Genomic DNA, 11,111 nt, shown 5'->3' with positions numbered 1-11,111 from the left:
GGACGGTTCAGTCGACATCGATGGCTGGCCGACTATGTGTGGTCACACTTTTAGAAATAACAGTAATTTGGCTTTTGATAGCCAGGGTCACAATCTTAGCTTAAGTTAAGCTTAAGTTGAACTTAGCTTAAGTTAAACGTTAAACTCATACTCGTAAGATTAAGCAAAGTTTGAGTTTTTATTTTTAGGTAGGTACCTACTTAGTTTACAACCTTTATTGTATGAAGGTAAATACTAAATAGACAATAAATTAATTAGGTATATCCGTAAAACTATCGTAATATTTAAGAAATTAGTATATCAATCATATTATTATTGTAACCATTTATAACATTTATTAATCAATTATATTTATTGCATCAAAATAAAAGTAGTGAAAAATAAAGAAATAGAAAACAATCATTAGAATTTGATAGTAATAATAACGAGGTCTTGTTTAATTTGTAAACATTTAGCTACAACTATTAGGTATGCTATCGAATTAAAAGTAAAAAGCTTTCTGTCTCATTTTTATCGTCCAATAATTTTATTTATTTTCTTTGAGTAAAAATATCTATATTAATCACACGTAGCCTTGATGCTTAACTAGGGCATAAACAAATAAAAGTAAAAATATTAAAAATAATTACCTATAATTAATTTAATTTACTTTGGTTCGGATTTTCTAATAAAGCGGTATGGGACTTCTGACTAGATATGGTTTAGCTGATCATTCAACGTTTCCTCAGATCACAATTTGGCAACTTGGTTGATATCTATGTCACGGTTTTGGTCACTTGATGTGACGTCCATTGGTGGAAGTATAGGTCTGAAAATAAAACAGAAAATGGTAGTTTATTAGAACTGCTGACAGAAAAGGACTGCTCTTACGTTGGTGGTCTGATTAAAGGAAAAAAATGGTAATTCTTTCCGCCAGTCTGTTCAGTTTGGAAAGTAGCTCTCCTGCTTGTGAGCGCTAGATTGTGGGTTCGATTCCCGCCCTGGATGAACGTTATCCTAAACAATATAAACAGATAAAGTTCCTTCTCGGAACGGCTGGCTTAGACCTCCGTTCAGATTCAGTGAGAAACACGCTACCATCTCGTCCCATGAGCTCACGTGACGTGATAGTAGTGTGGCTGTCCAGAACGAAATTACCTACAATATTATGCGAAAACTATGAACTATAGGTACCGTACCCACATAAGTAGAATAGAATATAATAAAATAGAATATACCTTGTTTATCCTGCCAGAATGAGACTGAAAAGTCCCTTTACTCCCACAGTTTTAAGCTCGTTAGAAATAATATCAAAAATAATTATAAAAATACCTATTTACCTATTTGTAGGTATAGGTTAATAGGTTGTTGACTTACTTGATTATCAACGGGGCAAGCCCTATCCTTCGCTTCCTCTGTGGTTTGGTCACCACCTCAGTCTTTCCATATTGCACACTAGTCCTTTCAGATTGCGGACTAGTCACTATTGCAATCTCTTCAGTCGTTTGGTTTCCATTCTGGTCAGAAGTCTGGTCGCAATTATCTTTAGAATTTTGGTTGCATTCTTTGGAATCTTGTTTATATGCAGAATTTTGGGCTCCATCTTCAGAAGTTCGACTCCCATTTGTGTTTTTCCCACTTTGACAAGTTGGTAACGTGGACAAATCCGGCGGATTTGGACGGGAACATTTGCTCTTGTATTTTGAGGGACTACAACTACCCTTCTCAGAACACTTGTGTGCAGTGATGTAAAAGTCTTCGCCAATTGTGCTACAAGGCTTAGCACTATTGCCGTTTTTGTCACTACTTTTATGGTCTACCACTGCTTCTACACCACGAGTAACTTCTTTTACACCTTTATCACATTTGCTATCACTGCTACAGTCTTTTACACCACTACTAGAGTTATCACTACAGTCTTTAACACCATTGGTAAACTTATCACCCCAGTCTTTGGCACTTCTTCTAAGCTCATCGCCACTTTTGCTGCCCTCACTGTTCGTCTCTTCAATAGAATGATGGCGTTGATCACAGTCCCCAGGACCAGGAACATAGTTATGATTGTAGTACACGCTGATTTCTTCGTAGCAGTTGGAGATTTTCTTCGATGGCTTCAACTTGAGTTTGTCACATGATTTGTTCTGGAAAAATAATAAGGGCGATTATTTATACTTTTTGAATAGGACTGGGAAGTCCCTTTTTCTTAACAATGGGCTATTACTGTTATTGTTTAACTTGAACTCTTGGATGAAGCAATCTAATTGGCCAATGCTTAATCTGGGAGTTAAACTTAAACCGAGTTTAAACTCTGCTTGTGACTCCGGCAATTAGCTGTTAAAAGCGCCGTCGAGGGAGGACGGTATGTGAGGGAGCAAGATATTCGAGAGTGGCAGAAGGGAAGAGGGGATAGACAGCCGGTCGGTAGAGAATGGCCGAATAAAGGAAGCAGTGGACGGCCTCATGGGGCTTCTGAAGAGCCGAATGATTACCGGACGGCCCTTGTAGAGCTGTTACGAAGAACTGGCTGTTTGTAGATAAACGACCCATCTTAACCTTGAGGAAATATCTTAAGGTGTGTCCAAACACTCCAAACATAGTTAATCCACGAGGTGAATCTATGTTGTCCAGGCAGTGTGGACGGTTCAGTCGACATCGATGGCTGGCCGACTATGTGTGGTCACACTTTTAGAAATAACAGTAATTTGGCTCTTGATAGCCAGGGTCACAATCTGAGTAACTTAGCTTAAGTTAAACGTTAAACTCATACTTGTAAGATTAAGCAAAGTTTGAGTTTTTATTTTTAAGTTAAAAATCTCTTCTTTATTGGAAAACATTTAGGTAAGTACCTACTTAGTTTACAACCTTTATTGTATGAAGGTAAGTAGACAATAATTCAATTAGATATATCCGTAAAACTATCATAATATTTAAGAAATTATTATTAATCATTTTATTATTGTAACCATTTATAACATTTATTAATCAATTATATTTATTGCATCAAAATAAAAGTAGTAAAAAATAAAGAAATAGAAAACAATCATTAGAATTTGATAATAATAATAACGAGGTCTTGTTTAATTTGTAAACATTTAGCTACAACTATTATGTATGCTATCGAATTAAAAGTAAAAAGCTTTCTGTCTCATTTTTATCGTCCAATAATTTTATTTATTTTGAGTAAAAATATCTATATTAATCTCACGTAGCCTTGATGCTTAACTAGGGTACAAACAAATAAAAGTAAAAATAATTATAATTAATTTAATTTACTTTGGTTCAGATTTTCTAATAAAGCGGTATGGGACTTCTGACTAGATATGGTTTAGCTGATCATTCAACGTTTCCTCAGATCACAATTTGGCAACTTGGTTGATATCTATGTCACGGTTCTGGTCAGCTGTGACGTCCATTGGTGGAAGTATAGGTCTGAAAATAAAACAGAAAATGGTTACCAATGTCATGGAAGATATACGTACCCACATAAGTAGAATAGAATATAATAAAATAGAATATACCTTGTTTATCCTGCCAGAATGAGACTGAAAAGTCCCTTTACTCCCGCAGTTTTAAGCTTTTAAGTCAATGTAAGCCAGCGATGATACTTTGAAGTGAAGCAACGTTGCTTGGTTAGTATCCAGATGGGTAATAATCTGAGTTGTCGCCTGCTGCTTTTCCCGTCCCTAGTCAGGCTAGGTGAGGTTATTTCACGCGAATAGCTTGTCGCTGAATGGTGGGTAAAACTCCCGTCACTAAAGACCTTGGCAGTTATGCAGTGACGTTAAACTCGTAGAAATAATATCAAAAATAATTATGAAAATACCTATTTACCTATTTGTAGGTACCTATAGGTTAATAAAATGGTTGTTGACTTACTTGATTATCAACGGGGCAAGCCCTATCCTTCGCTTCCTCTGTGGTTTGGTCACCACCTCAGTCTTTCCACATTGCACACTAATCCTTTCAGATTGCGGACTAGTCACTATTGCAATCTCTTCAGTCGTATGGTTTCCATTTTGGTCAGAAGTCTGGTCGCAATTATCTTTAGAATTTTGGTTGCATTCTTTGGAATCTTCTTTATATGCAGAATTTTGGGTTCCATCTTCAGAAGTTCGACTCCCATTTGTGTTTTTCCCACTTTGACAAGTTGGTAACGTGGACAAATCCGGCGGATTTGGACGGGAACATTTGCTCTTGAATTTTGAGGGACTACAACTACCCTTCTCAGAACACTTGTGTGCAGTGATGTAAAAGTCTTCGTCAATTGTGCTACAAGGCTTAGCACTATTGCCGTTTTTGTCACTACTTTTATGGTCTACCACTGCTTCTACACCACGAGTAACTTCTTTTACACCTTTATCACATTTGCTATCACTGCTACAGTCTTTTACACCACTACTAAAGTTATCACTACAGTTTTTAACACCATTGGTAAACTTATCACCACAGTCTTTGGCACTTTTTCTAAGCTCATCGCCACTTTTGCTGCCCTCACTGATTGTCTCTTCAATAGAATGATGGCGTTGATCACAGTCCCCAGGACCAGGCACATAGTTGTGATTGTAGTACACGCTGATCTCTTCGTAGCAGTTGGAGATTTTCTTTGATGGTTTTAACTTGAGTTTGTCACATGATTTGTTCTGGAAAAATAATAAGGGCGATTATTTATACTTTTTGAATAGGACTGGAAAGTCCTTTTTTCTTAACAATGGGCTATTACTGTTATTGTTTGACTTGAACTCTTGGATGAAGCAATCTAATTGGCGAATGCTTAATCTGGGAGTTAAACTTAAACCGAGTTTAAACTCTGCTCGTGACTCCGGCAATTAGCTGTTAAAAGCGCCGAGGAGTTAAACTTAAACCGAGTTTAAACTCTGCTTGTGACTCCGGCAATTAGCTGTTAAAAGCGCCGTGACTTAAAATTCTAAAAACGATCTAAACTTTCTTGAACAAATCGATAGTTGAATCGTTCCCAGGAAGAAGAGCCTATGTTATTTTTGCAAGTACCATAGTCCCATCTTCCTGTGAACGATTGAGTTGTCTATATTAATCGCTATTATCTATTAAACAAATCGGGAGTTGAGCGGAAGAGCCGGGAATTGGGTGGAAACTTACACTGGCAGGTAGTGCTGGAGGTGTGTCACTGAATTTGACTCCATTATACATCCTCGGTTTACATGGCGCCATTACAGGAAAGCGCCGTGACTTAAAATTCTAAAAACGACCTAAACTTTCTTGGACAAATCGATAGTTGAATCGTTCCCAGGAAGAAGAGCCTATGTTATTTTTGCAACTACCATAGTCCCATCTTCCTGTGAACGATTGAGTTGTCTATATTAATCGCTATTATCTATAAAACAAATCGGGAGTTGAGCGGAAAAGCCGGGAATTGGGTGGAAACTTACACAGGCAGGTAGTGCTGGAGGTGTGTCACTGAATTTGACTCCATTGTACATCCTCGGTTTACAAGGCGCCATTACAGACCGTGGAGTTTCGATGTGAATCAAACTGGATAGCACTGGAAGAGACATAAGGAAATTGAGAATAGCTATTAGTAAGATTTTTTCTCATAGGTTTGACAGAATAAACGACTAAGTGTGACCCCGTCAAAGAGGAGGACAGAATAGGAGAAAGTCAGCCTTTCCCATGACGAATCTTTTTGAAGAGGTTTGATAGAGGGAACTCTAACAACGGAGGTCTTATAGTTCCGAAATCGAAGAAGGAGAAGAGGATAAGGGAAAGCCAGTCGTTCCGAAAACGAACCTTATCTGTAGAAGTTAACGTTAGCCCCGGGTTTGAATGTAACCTGTGACCTAGGGCTTACAAGGCAGGCACGCTACCCTCCAAGATACCACTCCCACCAATGGGGGTTTAAGCTCCGATAGGCAGAGTGCATAAGGTGGGTTTGAGGGGAGAGACGACAGACCTTTTCTATCGCCCACCAGGGGTGAATGGAGGGACGGTAGTCATACACGGGGCTTGACGGTGTGTTGCCGCCATTCAGGAAGAGCTTGTCTCCCTTGCCGCCAGAGTAGGCTAGCTTCTCTTTCTTGATGTCCCGCCAAATATCCTCATAGATGTGTTGATACTCCGGGGTCTGGTAGGCGAGGAGGTCGAGATAGATGTGGACTTGGTTGTTGTCACTGTGGAGAAAACGAAACAGGAATAAAAGGATCTTACTAGATATTATTATTTATTTTGTCAGCGAAGGACTAAAGATCCTTTTGCCTAATCCTTCATTCTAAGAAGATATTCAATAATTATACCTACACTGGTAACTTTACCTTCTAAATAAAATTGTTTTAATGAGAATGAGTGTACCCCGAATTCTAAGCAGGTCAAACAAATCAATTGTGTCAATCCCAGTCGAATTTTGATTTTGCTGATTTTAGATAAAAGTACTAAAATTAAATTAATCCACATTTCATTTTCATATGATCCTTAAGGTGTGTTCAAACATAATCGACCGGGCGTCGATCGACGAGGAAAATCTATGTTGTCGAGGCAGTGTGGACGGTTCGGTTGACATCGGTGGGTCGACTGTGTGTGGACACACCTTTACAGCAGAGGTTGGAACGAACAGTCTGTTTTGACAGCTGCACTGTTTCACTAAGGAATCACGTAGGTACTTTCCCTAATCTGTTTCACTGAAGTATTGGCTGACTTACCCGGCAGGATACCCATTTGGTTGAGTGTCCTTCCCTGGTTTGAACCGCGACATGCTGTTATAGCCAAGGTCGTTTTGGTACTGACGGCCTTTCAGTTTGGAGTGAGGGGTAAGGAACGACTGGAGGGGAATGTTCTCAACTTCCCGGTCTACGATTGGTGCGTAGATATCGTCGTAGCCATCCACCAAGACGCCATTGCTCGGAATAAACTGTGGGGGAGAGATTTTTTTTAAAGAGGTTTGACAGAGGGAACTGTAACTCCTATTTTTTTTTTTTTTTTTTTTTTTTTTTCTCAGTGTAACTAGGCTGGCTTCGCTATCAGAGTGATGGGATATAAAATTGGACTTGGAAATTCAAAGATTCCCTGTAGGTAATTATTGCACCCAAGTGTAACTAGGTACCTACATCTGACATCTGGATAATATTATCTAAGGAAACCTCTCACACTTATCTAGTAAGAAATCAGTAGGTAGGTACTACAGGAGTGGTTGTTTGTTCTCTAGCCTGTTTTCATCACATGGTGTAGCCTACAATAGCTTTGATTGTAGATTATCATGACTGTTTTTCAGCTGAACTGTTATAGGTACCTACATATGTATCTAGGTATGTAGATACCTATGGAGTGGTTGTTTGTTCTCTAGCCTGTTTTCATCACATGGCGTAGCCTACAATAGCTTTGATTGTAGATTATCATGACTGTTTTTCAGTTAAACTATTATAGGGTACCTATATGTAGGTATCCATCTATTAGGTACCTACCTACACATGTATCTAGGTATGTAGGCACCTACTTGAATATTTCAGTATGATAGGTATAGGTACCTACACATGTATCTAGGTATGTAGGTACCTACTTGAATATGTCAGTATGATAGGTATAGGTACCTACACCAACACTGAAGGGGCGTTCGAGGCCTAATCGGTCCCAGGGCCGATCGATGGCAATTGGACACTCTTCGCAACTTTTTTTTTTACTGTTTCTTTATGATGTTCAAAATAAAATATCAATAGGGGCCCCCCTCGCCCCCCCCCTCCTTCTAAATACGGCCTTGCCTTGAAGTAATGTGAACATTGTGCTAAAAGTAATATGCAAGTGACGAGAAGGATCAGGAATCCAGAAAACTCACCCTCCGTTCCCGACAGATCCTCAGGGAAAGTCCCAGGACTTGCAGGAATGTCACTATGTTGAATAGAGTCAGCACTATGGCTTTGGTGAAGAAGACGATGAAGAAGAGAGGAACATACGGGGTGTACTGGTCCCAGGTGAACCGCTTCGGTATGGAATCCTCCGTGGTGGACTCCTTGAATCGAATGTAGGTGAGGAAGTCCTGTAGATTCTGAAATATTCGTGAAAAAACTGTATTATTGGACATAGAAATACTCGAAAAGAATTGAAATAAACTCTCATTCTGCTGCTGACAAAAAGGGACCGCTCTTACTTTAGCGGTCCAAATAAAGTATTTGTCATTATAAAGAAAAAGTCATCCTTTCCACCAGCCCAGTCAGTTTGGAAGCTGGATCGCCTGTTTAAAAGTACTAGGTTGCTGGTTCTTGAACGTTGGAAACTGGATCGCCTGTTTAAAAGTAGGTACTAGGTTGCTTGAACGAACGTTATAAAACAGATAATCTTGTTTCTCGGAACGGCTGGATTTCTCCTATTCTGTCCTCCTTCCATCTACGATTTCGGGACGGTAAGACGTCCGTTCCGATTCAGTGAGAAAAGTTAAGGTAGCAAACGTGACGTGATAGTGGTGTGGCTGTCCTGAACGAGGTTACCAACAATATTATGAGAAAACTTTGAACTACATCTTTCTGACTCCCCATGAGCTCACGTGACGTGACGTGATAGTAGTGTGTTTCTACCTTTACTTACCCTGGTATGATCTAGATCAGGTAGATAGAAGCTGGCGGCTATCAGGTCGAATGATACCACTAGCAATGTTACAATCAGCCACGGAGTGTAAAAGAAGGTTGACACCATACACCCTCGTACTCTGCCGAGAATCGCCACTGAAATCACGGTAGAAATAAATTAAGGTTACGCACAACTCACTATCAGACCTGACATGTACACCTGATAAGGTCCGCCTGTCAGGTCTACCTGATAGTGAGTGGCTGGTCTAAGAAGGATCTTGAGAGAGAGAGAGATAGGGAGGGAGGGAGAGGGAAGAAGGGAAAGGGCTAGAAAGAAAGTGTTGGATGCAGGGATCAAACCCGGGCCCTTCTGCATTGCAAGCAAGCTCACCTATACTCCCGATTAATGCCAAATGATTTGAATGATTCAAAAGTGGTGGTCCGGTGGTTCGAGCCTTCTGCTTGGCAAGTCAACGTTTTACCACCGGACTCACCTTACTTTACCAGTGACTTGACTCCTGTACTTACCCAGGATTTTAACTAGGGAGTGGGGGATATTCCAAATGTTGGGCAAATATTTTCAGTAGGTATGCAGGTACCTTACTATATTTAGGGGTCCCTAAATCTCCGAACGGGGGCCCAGGCCTGTTGAGCCCCTGTAAATATGGCCCTGACTGGAATACCCTGTTGTTTTAACCTTATCGGCCAGCCTAGTTAGCTTAGTTGGTAGTGCGTCTGCCTTGTAAGCGCTAGGCCGCGGGTTCGATTCCCGCCCGGGGCGGGGATAATGTTCGTTCTCGGAACGGCTGGCTTTCCTCCTATCCTGTCTTCCTTCTCTCTTCGATTTCGGGACGATAAGACTTCTACCTTGTAAGCGCTAGGCCGCGGGTTCGATTCCCGCCCGGGGCGGATTTTATCCTGATGGGATAATGTTCGTTCTCGATGGAAGCGCTAGGCCGCGGGTTCGATTCCCGCCCGGGGCGGATTTTATCCTGATGGGATAATGTTCGTTCTCGGAACACCTAGGCCGCGGGTTCGATTCCCGCCCGGGGCGGATTTTATCCTGATGGGATAATGTTCGTTCTCGGAACGGGTTATAAGCGCTAGGCCGCGGGTTCGATTCCCGCCCGGGGCGGATTTTATCCTGTAAGCGCTAGGCCGCGAGTTCGATTCCCGCCCGGGGCGGATTTTATCCTCATGGGATAATGTTCGTTCTCGGAACGGCTCGCGCTAGACCCGGGTTCGATTCCCGCCCGGGGCGGATTTTATCCTGATGGGATAATGTTCGTTCTCGGAACGGCTGGCTTTCGTCCCGGGTTCGATTCCCGCCCGGGGCGGATTTTATCCTGATGGGATAATGTTCGTTCTCGGAACGGCTGGCTTTCGTCCTACGGCATAAATTAAGTTAAGGTTCAGCCAGCCTAGCTAGCTTAGTTGGTAGTGCGTCTGCCTTGTAAGCGCTAGGCCACTGGGCTCGATTCCCGCCCGAGGCGGATTTTATCCTGATGGGATAATGTTCGTTCTCGGAACGGCTGGCTTTCTCCTATCCTTCGATTCCCAACGCCAAATCCAAGAAGTGAAATGGCCAGCCTAGTTAGCTTAGTTGGTAGTGCGTCTGCCTTGTAAGCGCTAGGTTGTCGGCATAAATTAAGTTAAGGTTCAGCCAGCCTAGCTAGCTTAGTTGGTAGTGCGTCTGCCTTGTAAGCGCTAGGCCACTGGGCTCGATTCCCGGGGCGGATTTTATCCTGATGGGATAATGTTTGTTCTCGGAACGGCTGGCTTTCTCCTATCCTGTCTTCCTTCTCTCTTTGCCAGCCTAGTTAGCTTAGTTGGTAGTGCGTCTGCCTTGTAAGCGCTAGGCCGCGGGTTCGATTCCCGCCCGGGGCGGGTATCCTGATGGGATAATGTTCGTTCTCGGAACGGCTGGCTTTCTCCTATCCTGTCTTCCTTCTCTCTTCGATTTCGGGGCCATAAGACCATAGCAGTTACAGTTCCCTCTGTCAAACCTCTTTAAAAAAATAACCTTATCGTTTACCTATCAGTAGAACACATATGGGGATCCACAAAGCATTCAGGAAGCCATGAAAGAAGAGGAGATTGTAAGTCCTTTCTGACGTGGCGAACCAAAAAAAAAAAAAAAAAAAAAAAAAAAAAATCCGGGGGTAAAAGGAAACCAAAACGTTGCAAGTTTGATTTTTGGTAGCACTCTTCCTTCTGAAGTTTTCCTAGTTTTGCTAGGCCGCGGGTTCGATTCCCGCCCGGGGCGAATTTTATCCTGATGGGATAATGTCCTATCCTGTCTTCCTTCTCTCTTCGATTTCGGGACGATAAGACCATAGCAGTTACAGTTCCCTCTATCAAATCTCTTAAAATAGCGTCCTTTTACTATACCTCCCATCTCCCATTAGGTTCTGACTGCTTAAACCCAAGTTGCTAAGCCTAGTTAGCTTGGAAGGCAGTGCGTCTGCCTTGTAAGCGCTAGGTCGCGGGTTCGATTCCCGCCTGGGGCGATCTTCATCATAAATAGTCTTCCTTCTTTCTTCGCTTTCGGGACGATAAGACTCCTTTAAGGGACAAGGACTCTGATTGTTAAGGCGTGTCCACACATAG

The 11,111-nt window shown here is 41.8% G+C and overlaps 2 protein-coding genes across 6 annotated transcripts in view; both read right to left on the bottom strand.

The window, feature by feature from the left end:
• Window positions 1-408: 408 nt before the first annotated feature.
• LOC103516443 lies at window positions 409-5,537 on the bottom strand. Of its 5 annotated transcripts, none has more exons than XM_026828838.1 (4): window positions 5,463-5,509; window positions 5,095-5,172; window positions 3,856-4,619; window positions 409-808 (listed from the first exon to the last, which is right to left on the bottom strand). In XM_026828838.1, exons 2-4 carry the CDS (start codon window positions 5,164-5,166, stop codon window positions 730-732), a joined length of 915 nt encoding a protein of 304 aa, XP_026684639.1. In that variant the 5' UTR covers window positions 5,167-5,172; window positions 5,463-5,509; the 3' UTR covers window positions 409-729. The 5 variants fall into 5 exon arrangements, with proteins under 5 accessions (XP_026684639.1, XP_026684640.1, XP_008479628.2 ...); XM_008481406.3 differs by lacking the exon at window positions 3,856-4,619 and adding an exon at window positions 1,357-2,120 and having other exon boundaries at window positions 413-808; window positions 5,463-5,523; XM_017447052.2 differs by lacking the exon at window positions 409-808 and adding an exon at window positions 3,023-3,408 and having other exon boundaries at window positions 5,463-5,505.
• A 278-nt stretch (window positions 5,538-5,815) lies between these two features.
• LOC103516445 overlaps window positions 5,816-11,111 on the bottom strand; it is a 26,428-nt gene continuing 21,132 nt past the window's right edge. The window contains exons 4-7 of the mRNA XM_017447049.2: window positions 8,521-8,657; window positions 7,775-7,984; window positions 6,648-6,856; window positions 5,816-6,122 (exon numbers count right to left, since the gene is read on the bottom strand). Of these exons, the coding sequence (XP_017302538.1) occupies window positions 5,816-6,122; window positions 6,648-6,856; window positions 7,775-7,984; window positions 8,521-8,657 (863 nt within the window). The remainder of the gene's footprint in view (window positions 6,123-6,647; window positions 6,857-7,774; window positions 7,985-8,520; window positions 8,658-11,111) is intronic.

This window comes from Diaphorina citri, unplaced genomic scaffold (assembly GCF_000475195.1).
Source record: "Diaphorina citri unplaced genomic scaffold, Diaci psyllid genome assembly version 1.1 scaffold1570, whole genome shotgun sequence".
In the NCBI taxonomy this organism is placed as follows: Eukaryota; Metazoa; Arthropoda; class Insecta; order Hemiptera; family Psyllidae; genus Diaphorina; species Diaphorina citri.
Note: the sequence above shows the minus strand (reverse complement) of the source record. Positions and strands in the feature narration are given on the sequence as shown.

Excerpts from the sequence above, each read along its gene's own strand:
- LOC103516443 (XM_026828839.1), bottom strand. The coding sequence starts at position 5,510 with ATGTCTCTTCCAGTGCTATCCAGTTTGATTCACATCGAAACTCCACGG. Across the intron at positions 4,620-5,384 it reads CTCCAGCACTACCTGCCTGT|AACAAATCATGTGACAAACT; the intron begins GTAAGTTTCCAC and ends TTATTTTTCCAG. Across the intron at positions 809-3,855 it reads CTTGCCCCGTTGATAATCAA|ACCTATACTTCCACCAATGG; the intron begins GTAAGTCAACAA and ends TTTTATTTTCAG.